The 20096-nt window shown below is 33.7% G+C and overlaps 2 protein-coding genes across 2 annotated transcripts; both read left to right on the top strand.

Moving 5' to 3' along the window:
• The first annotated feature begins 5077 nt into the window (after positions 1-5077).
• LOC138035213 (uncharacterized) lies at positions 5078-6217 on the top strand. Its single transcript, XM_068882035.1, has one exon. It carries the CDS (start codon positions 5078-5080, stop codon positions 6215-6217), a length of 1140 nt encoding a protein of 379 aa, XP_068738136.1.
• Positions 6218-13859: 7642 nt separating this feature from the next.
• LOC138035196 (uncharacterized) lies at positions 13860-16412 on the top strand. Its single transcript, XM_068882019.1, has one exon. The coding sequence runs from the start codon at positions 13860-13862 to the stop codon at positions 16410-16412; it is 2553 nt and encodes an 850-aa protein (XP_068738120.1).
• The last annotated feature ends 3684 nt before the right edge of the window (positions 16413-20096 follow it).

The raw sequence follows: 20096 nt of genomic DNA, 5'->3' as shown, positions 1-20096 counted from the left end.
AAAAGATCAAGACGACGAAATCAAAAAAAACGCTTGAAAAGTACGAACAATATTGGAAAGACATTCTGACATTGATATCTGACGAAATCATGGAAATTATTCAGGAGTGAATTTTTCATCGTATTTTGCGTAGAATTTGTCAACACTAGGACAAACATCAGTTACAAAATCATCTACATTTTTTAATTCTGTGTGAAACGATGGTTTGAAATCACCGCTTCTAAGCATGTCTTTTAAATCAATTAAAATATGCTGATAAGATTGATACGCGTATGTACAATTCTGTATTTTGAGATCGAGAGATTGATAACCCATATAACTTTTGATCAGTATAGCAGCAGTACTTATTCCAACTAAAGCTATTCCATGAGTGATAATAGCAGCCAAAATGCCACCTGTTCCTGTTAAAATAGAAATAGAATTTCCCATTAGTTTTAATTTTTTATACCGTTTAACAGCTTGTTTGTAAGCCCAGCATTTCATATGGTATGCTTTATAGTAGTTTTTTAGTTCATTAATCTGTTCCTCTGAAAGTCTTTCGGAAATATGATTCCAGTCGAATATTCTTTTACGATTGGTCATATAAATGGTTTAGATTGTTAATTGTTTGAAGGCACAATAAATGAGCCCTGTTATATGACCAAAAAATGGGCTTTTTTTAACGAACTTAGGCATGTATCCATCAATACAATAAGTGTAGCCAGAACCATTATGAAATATATTGTAAAACCTGCCAAATGCATCATGAAGAATGGCATGACTTGAAAATACATTTGACCAACCAAGGATTAATTCTAAAAAACGAGTTAGTCTACCATTTCCAGGGCCAATGAGTCCTATATGAGAACCTTCTGTTTTAAGAATTTTGGAGATAGTAATGTCTCTTTCAAAATGAAAATAGTGTAGGTATTTATAAACAAGTGCTGATTTTAATATTTTGTCATCAATGTGTGGATGTTTTTCTTTTGCTTCTTGAAAGCCATGTTTCACATATCTCAATAAACTCTTGATATACATATACATTACGTTATATTGTATCTATTCATCAAAACTGTGTGGTGATCCAATATTGTTCTTTCGTCCAGAATGAAATCTAAATATACACAGAAAAAAGCTATACTACCATTTAAGGGTGCTATGTCACCGCTTGAATCCAAACCTCCAAAAACAGTCGTTGAAGCACCAACGCGATTGTCAGAAGTAAAATTACTAATATGCTTTTTGTTCCAGTAAATCTTACTTTTTTCGGTTTTTGGTGTATACTAAGACAATGCCATTTGTTAAGTTCGCCTAAATCATTTTCGCTATAATCATCTAGTTTCAAGAAAGTTTGCAAACTAGCGGCGGGTCCTAGATATACGCATTGATCTGGGGTCGCAGCTCCCGATACAACTAAATTTGATCCAGTATAAGCAACGAATTTATCATACCCTAAATTATCATGACCAAATAAACCATTGTTCCAATAATTTTGTGCCGAACCTCTTGAAGTCAAACGATAGACAATGAGAACATTAACTGCATCATTATTCAAATTAACTTGGCTGATCATTTTTTGTGATCCATTAAATTTCAAAAAATAACGACCATTGTGTTTTTCAGCTTTTGTACATAATATAGGTCGTTTTGCTGAATCTGATTGATCAGCATCGCTTTCTTCATTGCTTTTGTCATAAATTGTTTCAACCTTTCTACTAGAATCCATCTTTACATTTCGACCATCTGCTCTATCTATTTGATACACACAATTAGCATACATTCTGAGATATTCACTCACCCATAGATCTAGAAACGAATCACGAACGATATCACCAACCTGTGATTTGACAACAACATGGTTATTGTTAACAGCAGGTTTTACTATTAGATGTGATTTGGTTTCTAAATGCAGATCACTGTTGATTTTTATCTCGAATTCATTGTCATTGGAAACAATGAAACTGTCATCATGATCAACTGTGTATTCTGTTTTGTTTCCATCTTCATCAAGAAGAAACGTTATATCCAATTTTTTAACGTATAAAGCCATTTATAATAGAACACATTGTTTTCATCTCGCGAAAGGTGAATGATTTATTGAATAATAGAATATTTTGCTTGGAGGTGAATCAGTGAATGTTACTTTAATGGTTCTTACGTTCGTGAATTTTTTATTGATGTTGATATGCGCACTTCTATGTGTGGTGAGATCAAATGTGTACAAAGAAGAAACGTCTGCTTCAATGGATAGTCGATAATCTGGAATACCAGGAAAAGTTTGTGTTGCTACTATGACTATCTTTCTTATGAATATTTCGTCAAATGTCACTTTTATATTGTTGAATAATGTAGAATAACTAGGTATCAGAAAAATGCATTCTTTTGTAGGACTAGGACTTCTGTAAGTGGTCGTTATTGAATTTATATAACTTGGAAGAGCTCTGTCAATTAAATACGAAAGATTGCCTGCATCCCTATTTGAAGTTGGATATAACAGATTTTGTATCCTGTGTGTGTTCATATCGAGATTTCCTTGCATATCTGATGTACCGTCGAGTTTCAAAAAACTTGGGTTAAGTATATTGTTACCGTTCAAATTAATAGGCACGTGAAGTTGAAATTGATTGTTCACAACCTCTGTAGCTTTTTCATAATCATATATTGTCATGTCCAGATCACTTTTGGCGTCATCTTTTATACCATATGTCAAAACATAAACAGGAAGTAAATTCGGGCTAGTATTGTCGTAATTGCTTTTGAAATTCACATATAATCGTCTTTGAATCGATGAAGAAGTACCGTCTGGAGACAAGTTCAGAATTGTTCTAAGATATTTGTATTCCGAATTTACTTTTATTGTCAAACCTAAATCGATATTAATATTCAGAGCTTCATAGCCAAGTGCAGTCGAACCAAATTCATAATCATAAAAAGGAGATTTTTGAAAATACACTTCGACACAAACTGTCTATTTATCAGATTTATCGTCTCTGTACATTTTGAAAAGGTTGAAATCGAAATGAACCTTCATGGAAAACGCTTTATTGTTCGTTTTATGAGGCATGTCGTTGAATGTTACCAAATTAACATCTTGTATACCTGCATCTTCTGTGTATTTTCCTGTATCCATGGCATATTTTAACACATTTTTTCGGTTTGTATGTGTGCTTATGTGACTCTCTGATATTTTTTGGTCTGTATATTTGTTGTTATTTGTACTCGTGGTTGCAATAGCATCACTCACTTGCTTCAAAGTTGTAACATATTGGTTTTGCGTCGCATCTTTTACGTTTTTTATTTGTTGATTGTTCATGTCAAGATTTGAAGTCATTTTATTGCTCCCATCCAATCTTAAACATCTTGAAAATTGATTGTCAACGTAACTTTTTCGAGTAGCATCATACAAACTGCTTGGAGCTCCAAGATTGACAATCTTTTTTTGTGTCATGTCTAAATCATTCAAAATTGTATTACTACCGTCTCGTAAAACGACTTGATTTACACCTGGTTTTTTTCCAACCTCGAAATCAACATATGCTTTGTTGGCCACATCTCTATTACCAGTTGGTTGACCACAATTGATTATTTTATTCAGAGACATGTTTAAATTTGCAGACATATCTTGTGAACCATCTCGTAGAATAACTTGATTAACATTAGGTTTGGAAGCGAGCTCAGTATCAATGTATCCTTTATTTACAATATCAGTCGAATTTGAACCGTTACCAACACTTGTGTTTTATGGTCTCCTAAATTTAAATCACCGCGTAAAGACACTGATCCATCTATCTTCAAATAATTTGTAAGCTCTGATTTATCGGCCTTTTGAGACAACTGTGTTTTATCAGCTTTAAAATTCAAAGAGCTGTCACCGTAAAATTTATTAGAAGCATCTGAATGTAATATTGGATCTTTTACTCCTAAGATTCTTTTATTTTTCATATCAATAGGATTTTGGGCTTCTATATTACCACTATTTGTGTTAAGATCAAGATAGAAAGCTTCAAGATGTAGATGCGTGAGACAAACTGCAGTCCCATGTCTTCCAGCCCCTACATTTTCTATACGTCTGTTATCCATATTAAGAGCTCCGGACATAGCAACACTTCAATCCCGTTTTAAATAATCAGTTAAATCAACTGATTGGCTAGATGAACTACCACCATTCGCCTTCACATGATCATAAATCTGTTTTTTGGTTAAAACATCATTGTCATCTGTTCCAGGTTTCAAATTAGTCAATTTTTTATTTTCAAGATCGTAATTACCATCAGATGTTTTTTTGAAGCCCTCACCAGGAGGCCCAGGTGGGCCTGGAAACCCAGCTAGAGATCCATGTTGATCATGTTTCGATTAGTCATTAAAAATGCCCATGTATATTTTATGTTTCCATAAAAATTCCTTTTAACCAGTTTTTTCAATTTGTCTACGTATAGAAATGAATATGGTTTTTGGGTTGCCTTTTTATACTGCTCTTTTGACACATTAAGTTCTCTTGAAATCAGGTTTCTTTCATTGGTGCTTGGAAATTCGTAGACGACATAATGGCTGCAATTAAGGCGTATATCTTTTGAAGCACTATAAAAACTCTGACTAAGGTATATCACAGAACAATTCTTATGTCTTCCTTGAAAGAAATAGTCAATCAGTGGTTTTTGATTTTTGTCACATATGAAATCGTCAAATATTACTATTTTCTGTGAGTCGCTATCTAGGCTATCAACAGGTTTTATTTCGTCATTATTGTAATGTATAATGTCATAACCAACCTGGCTGCTTATATCATTCATTGCTTCAATCATATGTTTGTATTTTTCTTGCTCAAGGAGTTTACCGTATAAATGAATTTGATCGTAATAAACCAATGGTTTCATGATCATATGATATAATAGGTTGGTTTTACCCGAACCTGAAGCTCCACATATCAACATTCTAAATGGTTTGTCAGGCATATATTTTAAAAGCTGTTTGAAATTTATGTTTTCGTCTTCTTTGAAGTCGTAATTCGGTATATCCATATACAATATGTTAGATAAGTTGAGATAAGTCGAGATAAATGTAGATAAGTTTAGATAAGTTATGTAATTAATATATATACATGGACGTGAAACAGTTTGAAAAACTTAGCAATTTGAAGATTACGGCAGGAAATAAAACCAGAGATTTGAGAAACACGTTTAAACAGTATAAGCAGGAAAAACAAGATGCTTTTGAAGGAGTGTCAGAACTTTACAAACCACTTATCAACGTTCAAGAAAGTGTGAAAAAGAGCATTGATGAAAAACAGGATAAATTAATAAAACAACTTGAAAACAACCAAAAAACGATTACAAGTGGTTTGGAAAATGTTTTTATATATAATCAATTACCTGAGGGACCAGAGGGAATAGAACAAAAAACAACGTTACCAATTGATTATAAACCATCAATGATGGCTGAAATGCATAAATTCAAATCAAATATGGACAAAGGATTTAATGTTGATGATTTTAAAACACTTACGAAATACAATTTCATTCCTCCATCTGAAGTTTTGAAGGGTATTAGAAACAAAACAATTGATTTTGAGGATTATAACAAAGATGTAGGCAATGTCACAAAAAAACTTGGATCTGAAAATGGTAGGTTGTCTAAAAACAAAAAGCTGAAAGAGCAAAACGAAGATCAAATCGATATTTTGACCAAAGAAATCAAAATTTTAAAAAGATACAAGAACAGAATTAATTTAATACCAGAAGGCTTACAGACCGTTGGTGAAGGAATATATACACAAAAGAAAAGAAATGCTTACAAAGTAAACCCTGAAAATGGTCAATATGGTGGTTTGATAATTGATGTGCCAAAATTATTTGGTCAATTAAAAATGGTTGCTCATAAAGATGGCCAAAAAGTATATGATAAACAAGCTGATTTTGACACAATCGATTTATTCACAAAGAGATTTAATAGCAGAAAGAAGTATTCACCATTGTCCAGAGAAATATTCAATGAAATAAACACTTTATCCGAGATTCCAATCCATCGGACCAGTAATAAATTCAAGAGATTGGGTTCCGGTGTGGTTTTTTATAATAATCCTGAAGATTTGTTGTCAAGACTTGAACTGTTAGGTGGATCTATTCTGGCTGGTAATAATGGAGTTAAAAATGAGTTCACACAGGTAGCTCATGCATTAAACAAAATCGGTGTCGTAAGCAATGAACAACTCAATAATTTATTGACAGAATATGTAATCTAAATATATATGGAGGAACTAAGATCGATTTATGTTTCATCTGTTGACAGAGAAAAAGTCGGAATAAGTAAGTCACACGATTTTAAAATTAAATTACGATCAACACTCAGTCTTGATCAAAACATGATGCATGAACTGGCAGTTGATACAGTGATGATGACGTACTCATGGCATAACATTTCTGAAAAGTATAAAAACAACCAAATAAAATACTCTCCTGACAATGGAAATACTTGGCATACAATAACTTTTCCAAATGGTTTGTACAGTTACAGCGACATTAATGAATTCATACACAGTTACATGGGTGAACAAGGACACAAGACAGGTGAAAAGTATCATATCAATTTGTCTTTTTTTCTGTCAACGTATAAAGTTATTATTCAAATTGACAACAATTGTAAACTTGATTTGAGAAATAGCAATTTTGGTGTTCTTATAGGTTTTGACGAGAAAATTGTAGATAAAACAGAATATGGAACCAGATTACCCAATATAACAAATTCAGTTGACAAAATAAACATACATTGCAACATTGTGACAAATTCCATTGTAAGTGGATCAGATGACAATCTTCTTTGTGTAATTCCAACAAACGATCTCACAAGAAGTTACAGCTTTAAATTTGAACCAAAAAGGCTTCTATTCAATGAAGTGAGTAAAACGAATATCGACGAAATACGATTTTACATAACTGACTCTTTGTCACGTCCAATCGATCTGAACGGAATAGATTGGTTTATGACTTTGATCATGAAATCTGCTTAAATTGTATAATGCAATATATATGGAGAAACGTTTTTATAAAAAACGATACGATCCAGAATTGGGCTCGTATGTTAAAAAACACATTTATGGTGAAGGTTTCAGTGATGTATTAAAAAAGGTTGGCAGTAACGTTTTCAATGAAACAGTAAAGCAAGGCATTAAAAAAGGAAGCGAAAAAGCCATTACTACGGCTGTTGAAAAAACTGGTAATTATGCTGCTAATAAAGCTAGTGAAAAAATAGTTGAATTATTGAGCAAGAAGAACAAAAGTGCACCTGTAATGGTTGATACAAAAACAGAAATACCTGGATTGTCCCAATACACGATTGATGAAAGGGTTAACAATTTACTTTCCGGTGGAAAACTCAAACGAAAAATCAATTTTATATAATATTATATTATATGACATCTATTAGAAATCCGAAATATCTGGAACGGTATGAAGATGTACCTTTCGAACTAGAAACAGCTCTAGTTACGCCTGTGGGTGCTGCTTTGCAAAAGAAAGAAAATCATCGGTTTGCTGTCGATAACAGTGGAGAAGTGACTCCTTTTGACTGGTATAATGCTAGAATATCAGTTGATTTTAAACTTTTACTAAGTGCAAATGGTGGCAATATCGCTGCAAATGATCGAAACGGTATTGTAAATGGTATTCATTCATTTATCAAACATATAGACGTTAAATTTAACGGAAGGAAAGTATATAACTGTTCAAATTGTAATCACGCTGTTAATATCAAAAATCCTCTCAATTACAGCAGATTATGCCTCAAGTACTGCGACTAACGAACTTTACTATCTTGACACAAGCAGGCATTCCGATGATAGAGAATTCAACATAGACGGTGTGAATCACAACCATATAACAGGTCGAAATGCAAATTTCAATAAAGGTTTTTCCATGAGAAAAAAGCGTCTTGGAGTTTCTTCTACTGTAAATGCTGAGGTTACAATGAACAAATTTTCATATTTCGAAGCCTTAGAAAAACAACTTCTGCCTAATGGTAGACTTGAAATAAATTTGGATCTTGATTCAGACGATAACATAGTTTGGCAAGAAGGAGCAGATTGTAAAGTCGTCTTTTCTAAGATGCAGTTATTGGTTCCAAGGATGACTTTCAATTCTATAGGACAGAGTTTGTATCTTGATGAATTTGTTAAAAAACCATCTCAGAAATGGACTTATTTGAATGAGGAAATATATAAATCGAATTCTAGCAATCAGAGGACTGGTCATTTAAACATAACAACAGGTGTATCAAAACCCAGGCATGTATTTGTTTTTATTATCAATGACTCTAGAATCGACGTCCAGACAGAAAATCCATTTCTATACGACACTTTTTCAGTTTCAACCAACCCAAGAACTCTTATAAATTGTCATTTAGTAGTTGCAAACGGCAACGAGTACCCAGAGATCAATTACCAACCATCAACAAATCCGTCCAGGGTGTATAGAGACGTACTGAAATATGTACACAAAAACAACGAATATTCAGAATCTACACTTTTGACAATAGAAAATTTCAAGAATCTGTTTCCTTTCATCACATCCGTGATGGTACAACTAAACTGACTTTCAAATACGAACTATCTGGAACTACTGCTACAACATATTCCATTTATGCTCTTGTGTTAAACGAGCAAGAAGCTGAAGTAATAAATAAAGACGGAAAACTAATGTTGCGTTAATTAACAAACATCAAACAAATATATTTCATGATCAATTTAATGTAAACAAATAATATATTAAATCAATGACAGAATATTTTCCTCATGGAGTAAATTTGAGTGAAGGTCAATTAAAAAAGCTTTCCAAAGCGTATAAAGACAATACGGCCATCACTCTGAGATTGTCAAAAGATCAATTAAAAGGTCCAGATGAATTGATGCTTACCAGAAGACAGATCAAGAAAATAAAAAAGGCTATGAAAAACAATAATGGATCAGATATAAAAATCGGTAAAAATCAATGCTATCAGACATGGAGGTTCTCTCTGGAGTTCACTTGCTGGGTTATCTTCAAAAGTGTTACCAATGGTAATGCCCTTAGCTAAAAAGGTTGCTGGTCCTCTTGCAACAGGAGCTTTATCCGGTTTAGCTAGCGTGGGTGTTGATAAATTGTTTGGAGGCGCAGTTATGATACCCAACGCTAAAGTCAAACAACTGATTCCATACAAAGAACATTTAACAACGAAACAAAAGCAAGACATATTGGAAGCACTTCGAAATGGTTCTAGTCTTAAAATTAAACCAACAAAAGTTCAACTTGGATCGGGTCTTGGAACCATTCTCGCTTCAATTGGAATTCCGATGTTAATCGATGCACTGACTGGTAAGGGTTTGCAGGTTGATAGCATGCCTCAAGGACCGATTTACATCCCAGGAGTCACAGGAGGTAAAAATATGCCTATGATTCCTCTACCATTTTTTGGCACATGGGAAAACCCAGTCGGTATGGGAGTTTCAAAAAAAAAGCCAAAAAAAAAGACCAAGACAAAAAATGGTACAGGTTTGATTCTGGTAAAAAACAGTCCATTTCGAAACATACCAATTCTAGGGGACATACTGTAATGAGATTCATAGATAAACCGCTCAGTAATTTTGATCTGATTAATTGGGTAAAACAACTTTGTATAAAACATTTCAGAGGTGTTTTTAGCAGAGACAATTTACCGGATAAAATTAATGACAAAGAAGTAGGGATTATAAATTTGGATAGCCAAATCGGTCTGGGTACCCATTAGATATGTTATCGTGACGTTGATAATCATTTGTGTGAATACTTTGACAGCTTTGGTTTAATGATGCCTACGGAAGTACAATCATATCTAGAAACCAGTGGTGAAAAATTAGTTTATTCTTCTGACGAAATAAAAGAAAGAGATTCCGTTTTATGTGGTTATTGGTGTTTATACTATTTGTTAGAGAGACAAAGAGGAAGATCAATCCTTGATGTCATACATAATTCCAAATTTAGTCCAACAGACAAATAAGTGAACCTTGCATTCATAATCGATTATTTCAAAAATATCTAACTTTATTGTATATATAATATGAGAAGTTATTGTGTAAAACAGAAAAAGGTTACAGATTGTGTACCTGGAAGCGAGAGATTTGTACTGACAAAAAATGGAAGGACTATGATGAAATGCACTTGTTCAGAATGCGGCATCACTAAGACATTGTTTGTGAAAAAACAGAAAATGGTACAGGGAAACTAACTAGCCCTCTCCAAGAGGGAGGGCTTTTAAGTGAAATAATTTTAAAGGATAGTTTAAAAGGCTTATATAATCTCGGTAATTATGGCGCTTCAAAGGCCATTAAATCAGATTTTGCTAAACAAAAAATAAAAGGTATGGCTAGCAAATATCTAGATCAAGCTTTGGATAGTTTGACATCTGATTTATCAAAAAAACTGGATCCTTTGCATAACGGCGGTGCTCTTGATATTCACAAAGCTATTGGTAAATTACTAAAACCAAAAAGCGGATGGACCCTGCCAGGTCATCATTACACGGGCCCTTATAACCCTCTAAAAGATCAACTGAAGTATGACCCAAAAACAGGTCAAATATTAGAAATATATGATCAACCTACTGGCAAAGCTGATGCTATAGCAATGCAGCATGATGTCGATTATTCAGTGTGTGGTGATGATCGAAAATGTAAAAACAAAGCAGACCGAAAAATGGTCAAAGCTTTGGATAACGTGCCATATAATGAAAAACAATGGGGGCATTGGTTGGCGAGAAATGCGATAAATACTAAACAGAAGCTCGGACTGGGAGTTCCAAAAAACGGAAAAAGCCGTCGAGTAAAGAAAACTGGCAAGAAAAATTAGCAGATGAGTGACATACACCCAGAAAACGTAATTTTACTCGGCGGCGTGTAATCACAAATCATATTGATGAAATATGGGCAAGTGATCTTGTTGAAATGCAAAAATTTAGCAAATGGAATAAGGGTTACCGATATCTTCTAATGGTCATTGATGTTTTCAGTAAATACGGTTGGATCGTACCATTGAAGGATAAAAAGGGTGAAAGTGTTACAAAGGCATTCAGTGAAATATTCAAGGAAGGCAGAAAACCACATTATTTATGGGTTGATAAGGGAAAGGAGTTCTATAACAAACATGTAAAAGACCTATTAGCTGAGAATAAAATAACACTGTACTCCACTGAAAATGAGGAGAAATCCTCAGTGGTTGAAAGGTGGAATAGAACAATTAAATCAAAAATGTGGAAACAGTTTACTGTTCAAGGTAATACACAGTATTTGGATATGTTACCAAAATTAGTGAAAAAATACAATAATACAAAACATTCAAGCATAAAGATGACACCTATAGAAGCATCCAAGAAGAGGAATGAAGGCATAGTTTACTTTAATCTATTTGGTGATATTGAGCCATCATCAGCTAAAGCAAAATTTAAGGTTGGTGATAAGGTCCGAATATCTAAGTATAAACGGAATGTGTTCGACAAAGGTTACACACCAAATTGGACAGAAGAAGTGTTCACAGTTGATAAGATGCAATACACTAATCCAATCACATACAAAATAAAAGATCTCAGAGGTGAAGATATTCAAGGGAGTTTTTATAAACCTGAATTATTAAAAGCCAAGCAGGATGTTTTTCGTATTGATAAAGTCATTCGGAGGGACTATAAGAAGAAACATGCTCTAGTGAAGTGGAAGGGGTATAGTGATGATTTCAATAGCTGGATACCATTAAAAGATATTGAAAATATATAAAACATTTAAACTGAAGTTATGTAACATATAATAATAGCTACAGTTCATACTGTGATTGCTACATTGTAGCCAAAAATGTTCAATTGTTTCTGGCTATTTATTTACATTTTTTGTTGTGAACATACTTATAATTATTTTTTAAAGTTTTGTCACATCTTGGACATTTGTATTCTTTGTTTTGCCATTTTTTAACAGCTTTCATTTGATTTTTCTTTTTATCTTCATCGGGGACTCTATTTTTTTTGTAGTCATCTGGCAAGTCATCTTGTTTGATATACTCGAATGTATATGAACACCGGTCTTTCTTTGAAAGACCTGATTTACAATTATTAATACCTTCACATACCATTTTAACAATACCAGCGTTTATTTGAAGATGTTGTTGAACAGCATACATACTGTGAAAATATGAAACTTCTTTGGTAGTAATGTTAGTTGCTCTTACAAATTTTTTATTTTCATGATTTTTGGCAACAAATGTATAGTTACGATCCTTCGCTGATTTCTTACAATTCTGTTGTTGTGTAACAAGCTGTAAATTGCATAAGCGATTGTCTTTCTTGTTATTATTGATATGATCGATCACTTTTCCTTCTGGAATGGCGTTATTGTCACACTCCCAAACGAATCTATGAGATGACATCGTTTTTGGTTTACCATCGTATTTTTTAGCACCAACATATAAATAACCAAAATGATTCTTATTACCTTTACTTGCTACCTTTTTAATGATATTAATTACATTTCCATTTTTATCTGAAGCATACAAGTCATAAATTGGATGAACAGAATAAACGCATTCATTAATTTCAATCTTACTCATTATAATATAGTTTATATATTTTTTCTTTATAAGAGTTTGTACGCGTTTACTGCTTAAAGAATTGTTTCTTAGTTATAATATATTAGGAATGAAAAACAATATCTCATATAATAATATGAACAAGAGTGATCTTAAAAAGCTCAGTAAATCTGAACTGATTAAATTGCTTTTAAAACAAGAAAAAAAGAAACCAGTGCCAACACCAAGAACTAAAAAGCAAATAAGGCCAATCCCAGCACCTCGTAAGAGTGTAAATCAAATGGTTCAAGATTATGAAAACAACATAATTCTTCCACCAACAGAGTTCAGAAATGGATACAAAAAAGTGCCAGCACCAAGGACCAAAAAACCAGTGCCAACACCAAGAACCAAAAAACCAGTGCCAGCACCAAGAACCAAAATAGAGCAAACAGACAAAGCTCTGAAAGGGTACATAAAGTCTTATGAGATAAATATCAAAAATAACAAAGACCCATTAGTGCAACTAAACAACACAAGGAAGGCTGCTGCCAACCATATTGAAAACATATTAATGTCAATGAAAGGACTCAAACTCTTAAGGCAACATTTACAAAAATGTCAGATGGAGAAATAGTGTACAAGACCGCTAATTTCAACAGTCCGGCTCAAACAATAACTAATAATACACAAATTGAACTGGCTTTATCTTCGTCGAAACAAGACATACTAAATAAGATTGCAGTTTGGATTTCGGAGGGTTCTGTTTGGACTATTGAATCTGTTAACAATCATTATATTAACATTGTAAAATATCAACCAATGAAAGGGTCGTCCTATATCAAACTACCTACAGAACTAAGAAACAGTGCAAAGGGATTGATCAACATGAAAAATGAGGATAATGAATGCTTTCGGTGGTGTCACATTAGACATTTGAATCCTCAAGACAAATACCAACAGAGAATTTAAAAAGTTGACAAGCAATTCATTGAAAATTTGGATTACTCTGGAATTGAATTTCCAGTACAACAAAATAGAAAAACAAAATGAGATCAACATCAATGTTATTGGTTATGAAAATAGACAACCATACCCAATTTATGTATCAAAAGAAAAATACAAAGACCATTTAAATATGCTTTTAATAACTGAAAATGAAAAAAGCACTATGTATTGATCAAAGATTTCAACAAGTTCATGTACAATCAAACAAAACACAAAGAGAGGAAGCACTTCTGCATGCATTGTCTTCAGTGTTTCAGTTCTGAAAGAGTATTAACTGATCACAAAGAAAACTGCATCCAAGTGAATGGCACACAAGCGATCAAAATGCCAACAAAAGACAACAACATATTAAAATTCAATAATTTCCATAAACAGTTGGCTGTTCCATTTGTAATTTATACAGACTTTGAAGCTATAACTGAAAAAATTCATAGATGCCGACCTAATGATGATAAATCATATACAGAAGCATATCAGAAGCATGTAGACTGTGGTTATGGATATAAGGTCGTTTGTTGTTATGATGACAAATACAGTAAACCAGTACAAATTTACATAGGTGAAAAAGCCGTTTACAAATTCATGGAAGCTATGTTGAAGGAAGTCAAATATTGCAAAAGAATGATCAAAAAAGAATTCAACAAACCATTAAAAATGACAAAAGATGATAAAGAGGAATTTCAAAAAGCTAAAGAATGTCATATTTGTAATAAAAAATATACTGATAAGGACATTCGAGTTCGAGATCACTGTCATATAACTGGTAACTATAGAGGATACGCTCATCAAGATTGTAATCTGAATTTCCAGTTGACTGATAAGATACCTGTAATATTTCATAATCTGCGTGGATACGACAGCCATTTTATAATGCAAAATATTGGTGAGATAGTTAAAAAGCATACATATACAAATAAGAAAGGAGAGGAGATACAGATGAATCTTAATGCCATACCTAACAACATGGAAAAGTATATGGCTTTCATGCTTGGCAATCATCTTACCTTCATTGATAGTTTCCAATTTATGAGCTCAAGTCTTGATAAACTAGTGAGCAACCTACCAAGAGAATCATTAAAATATACCTCACAAGAATTTCAAGATGATAAACTTAGTTTGATGGCACAAAAAGGGGTCTACCCTTACGATTATATGGATAGTTTTGATAAATTCAATAAAAAGCTACCATCAAAAAAAGACTTTTATAGCATCTTAAATGATGAACATATAACAGATGATCAATACAAACATGCTCAAAATGTATGGAACACTTTTAATTTGAAAAATATAGGTGAGTACCATGACTTATATCTCAAATCTGACATACTTCTGTTAGCTGATGTATTCGAAAACTTTCGAAAGACCTGTCTACAATACTACAAACTAGACCCCTGTCATTATTTTACATCTCCCGGTTTATCTTGGGACGCTATGTTAAAGATGACCAATATCAAATTAGAACTGATGACTGATGTCAATATGTTTCAATTCATTGAAAAAGGCATGCGTGGAGGTATCAGTTACATAGCTAATCGATACGGTAAAGCCAACAATAAATACATGAAAAAATATGATGAGAAGGTGCCCTCAAAGTATATTATGTATCTAGACGTTAATAATCTTTATGGTCACAGTATGTCTCAATACCTACCAACTGGTGGATTCAGATGGATGACTGAGAAACAGATAGACAATATAGACTTAGCCAAGTATAAAGAAGACAGCGAGAAAGGTTTGATACTAGAAGTCGACCTAGCATATCCAGAAGAACTACATGATTTGCATAATGACTACCCACTAGCACCGGAAAAGGTTAAAGTAACTGAAAATATGTTGTCTGGGTATTGTAAAAACATCGTGAAGAAATATAAAATATCGACTGGTATAGTTCATAAATTGATACCAACATTAAGCAATAAAGAAAACTATGTTCTTCATTACAGAAACCTACAATTGTACACTGATCTTAATTTGATTATAACTAAAGTCCATCGAGTACTAGAGTATAATCAGTCCGCATGGTTGAAGCAATATATTGACTTTAACACTGAGAAAAGCACTAATGCCAATAATGCTTTTGAAAAAGATTTCTTTAAACTTATGAATAATTCCGTATTTGGGAAAACAATGGAAAATTTACGTAAGCGTGTTGATGTAAGACTCGTCACGGATGAGAAAAAACTGTCAAAATTAACATCAAAACCTACTTATGTCAGTAGCAAAATATTCAATGAAAATTTAGTAGCAGTACATAAAATCAAAGAAACACTTACCCTAAACAGGCCGGCATATGTGGGTATGTGTATTTTGGATCTAAGCAAGACGTTAATGTATGATTTTCATTATAACTACATAAAACAAAAATACGGCAGCAAAGCAAAATTATCATTCACCGACACCGATAGTCTTACATATGAAATAGAAACCAATGATGTGTATCAAGACTTTTGGAATTATAAAGACAAATTCGATAACAGTGATTATTCACAAGATTCACAAAATTTCGATTTGACAAATAAAAAAGTAATCGGTAAATTCAAAGATGAGGCAGCAGGCATACCGATAACCGAATTCGTCGGATTGAGATCGAAAATGTATTCATATATGAAAGACAATCACAAAGGTGGAAAAACTGCAAAGGGAATCAAAAAAAATATAATCAAAAATAACATAACTCATGAAAATTATAAAAATGTACTATTTAATAACGAACAAATGCATCATACAATGAAAACAATCAGAAGCAATAAACATCAACTTGGAAGCTACGAACTAAACAAAGTGTCATTATCTTGCTTTGATGACAAGCGGTATATTCACAACAATGGCGTCACCAGTTTCGCTTATGGTCACTACAAAATCAACACACTAAAATAACATTTCTTTTAAAGGATTAAACTCAAAATGTCCAACCAAAATAAACCAGATTTTAAACCATTTGGTTGTATTTTCAGTTTTGGTTAATTTATGGGTTAACTTTTAATTGGTTAAAAACCTCACATGACTATCAATGATGACTCATTTTCCTGGGGAAACCCCTATTATATAAAATCATCGACTTCCTGTGTTTCTGAAAAAGTCACGCAATGTGATCATGCTTCAATACCCCCTATAGATATCAAATACTAACTTCATGTCAATATACGCACTATTATATTTTAAAACATATAGATTTCCAAAATATAAGATCAAAATAGTAGATCAAAAAATTGGAAGCCATTAAATGAAAAAGTAGTATAGATTTGGGTTTGGTAACAGATCAAAAATGATCTGGTACCCCCAAACTCCTATACTACTAAAGTTAATGGCATGCAAGTTGTCTGGGATTCATTGCAAGCAAGAAGAGTTTCGGAGAAAGCTTCAACTGTTATTCTCAAGTCCTTGAGGATCCACTCAAAAACGATATCAGGTCTTAACAGTGCTCGAAATTAGCGGTCGTCCGATGGTCCCAGACGACCAGAAAGTTTACCAGGTGACCAGTTTTTGGTAAAGTGAAAAGCCTGGTTGCCCGAAGAAAATACTACGGGCGACCCAGCCAAAATACAAAATGAGTTAGCCAATATCAAAAATACCATAATACTCTTTGTTTGTCCCTGTAGGGACCATTGTAAGTCCCAAGAGAAAATAAAAACAATGCTAATGCAAAGTTTGGAGGCACAAACAAAGAGTATTAGACCCGTTTTTAGCGTCGCATTTCACATGTGCCGAATCTAATGCAAATGAGAAAAATCTATTGTTTTCGTTCATTTGCATTGGATTTGGCTCATGTAAAATGTGACGTTTAAAACGGGCATTATGGTATTTTTGATAGAGGCTATTTACTTAAGCTGCAGCCGACTCACTTTTCGCTTTTTTGTTGTCATTGTCCAATAATATTGTAAAGTCAGGAATAATGAATTTGCCGCATCCGAGTATTTTCTCGTAGTTTGAATATATGTCGCTTTTACAAAAAATGTCAGATAGGAAAATGCAAGAGACGATATCGCAAAAATGCAGGCGATGACGATCGTAGACTCATTTCGAAAATACTGAAACTTCCACACTTCCACAAAAAAACCACAGGCGCACACTTAGAACTATGGGATACCCAGCTCCACCTTTTCCAAATGAGCAATCAAGCATTTATCAGGGCGACCAAACTTACGGATTTAGTTGCCCGGCCTTTGAAACGGAGAAAACCTAGAATTTTTTTTAAACTTCGAGCGCTGGATCTATCTTCAGAAGTGGTAACATTTTTGCAGTAAAGGGGTTTCGATTCAGTTGTTCCCATAAAGGCTCTGGATTTTTTAGCTCAGTTGTTTGAACAGGGTTTAGACTATAGTACTCTAAATACGGCCAGATCTGCATTGTCACAAGTCTTTCCTCCTGAAGCTGGGGTTTCCTTTCGAGATCTGTCTCTCATTAGACAATTTATGAAACCGGTTTTTCAAGAAAAGACTGCTCTTCTACGATATACTGTTACGTGGGACCCAGCCTTGCTGCTGAACGTCTTAAAAAGTCAATCTTCAATTGAAAACCTAGACCTTAAAATGTTGACTTTTAAAACAGTTACTTTGTTAACCCTCCTTTCTGCTCAGAGGACACAAACTGGTCATCTATTAGATATTCGCAATTTGTGGACTTAAGTGAGTCTATCTTAAAATTTCTGTTGGAGATAAGTTGAAACAGACCAGGCCAGGTTATCACCTTCATGAGCTTGAGTTTCCAGCCTACTCCCCTGATAGAAACCTTTGTTCAGTTTTTACTGTTCGGGAGTATTTGTCCCGGACAAAACCTCTTCGGGGTAAGGTTACCATCTTATTTATCAGTTTTATGAGACCATATAGGCCAGTCGGTAAGAGTACAGTTTCACGTTGGGTTAAAACCACTTAGGCTAGGTTTGGCAGGGGTTTGACCTGACCCGTTTTAAACCGCACAGTATTAGGGCGGCACCTACCTCTGCTGCATCCCAAGTAAGTGTCCCTCTGGCAACCATTAACAGCACAGCAGGATGGTCCAACCAGTGTACGTTTGCTCTGTATTATCAGAAAGAGGTTCATAAACAGTGTGATTAACCAGGATTTTAAATGCGTCACTGTCAGCATTGTAGCTTTTTGTCAAAAGAATCGCACATTTTTTCCCCTGTTAACGAGTCATTAAATTTATTGAAAGTTATTGTTTACCAATTTCGGTTTCGGCGGCGGATAGCCGTAGTCAATACAATGAGCTTCGTGCACGAGAGACACGACAAAAAAAGGTTATGAAGAGAAGAGCAACCTTTTCTGACTTCATTCTTGAAATTTTCGTGATCCACTGGATTTATTTATTCAGCGTCTACCAAGACTCATTCAACTTGATGCAGCTTGTAGGATTATTTATATTAAAAGGCCTTCTTGTAGCGAGGATGTTCCACTTATAATGGGAAACAATTCCTTTCTTTGCAGATGTAATTGTGCAGTAAGGATACTTAGGTCAAGTGATAGAAACTCAAGTAAAATTACTAAGACCATTTTTACAGGACAAACATTTCATTTGGATAGATCATTTCTTATTTGACAAAGCTCAAACTTACCGCCTAAAAAGACCAATGTAGGCCTAGTTTGTACGTCGCGCTATCTCAGACGAATTTAATTCCAATTAAATTCGTCCTTCCGTCGACATTAATTGTACCGTGGTTTTACGCGTCGAAATTAATGGGTCGAATTATGGTCGAATTTATTTCTCAGCCTGAATGCATTGCACCTGATCAGAGCCATAATTAATAATGTATGAAAATAACTGATGACACTTTACACCCAAACCGGCCTGAACAGGCCAGACTTCGTATTCTTGTATTGTAAAAGATTTTGAACATCTTTATGTTTGGTTATTTTTTTCTGTCTCCAGTTAAATTTTCTTTATTTATTCAATTCACTTTTAATTACTTATTTTTAATTTTTATTCAATTTTCTCTATCTATTTTCCCTTATTTGTTTATTTATTTTATTTTATTTTATTTAAGATTTGTCTTAGAAAGTTCCTCCCTTTTAATACACTCTTGTACTTCTGGTTGTTTTTGAAATTAAAATTTTAATTTCACACAGAGTTTGTTTCTTTTGTTAACCTTATTGTGGGGTTGAGAGTTTGCTTTGTAAATATCTCCCCCTCATTTTACAGACTAACCCTAACTTTTGTCTATGATTTTTCCTCAACTCACCAACCACACACACACACAATTCCCCCCCCCCAAATACCTGCTGACTAGTGAATGTTCTAGTTAGTGGAGAGAAACCCCTTCTTGTAAGGCGGATTCTAATAAAAACACCATTAGGGAAGCCACAAAGGTTGCTAGTGAAACTGCTGCTATTACTATTAAATAACAAATTTCACTTCATTCTATACACTAACATTTCATATCCCAACACAATAGACCTTTTTACCGATACGGCAGCCATTTTGATTTCTGTTGTTTCGAATAGCCATTATGGGATGCCCAGGGGGCAAATACATATTAATTTGCCCCCTGGGCATCCGATAATTTCTTTCGAAACAATAGAAATCAAAATAGCCGCCGTATCGGTAAAAAGGTCTGTTCATGCCATC

This window comes from Montipora capricornis, chromosome 2 (genome assembly GCF_036669925.1).
Source record: "Montipora capricornis isolate CH-2021 chromosome 2, ASM3666992v2, whole genome shotgun sequence".
Taxonomy (NCBI): domain Eukaryota; kingdom Metazoa; phylum Cnidaria; class Anthozoa; order Scleractinia; family Acroporidae; genus Montipora; species Montipora capricornis.
This window is presented reverse-complemented; position numbering and strand designations above follow the sequence as displayed.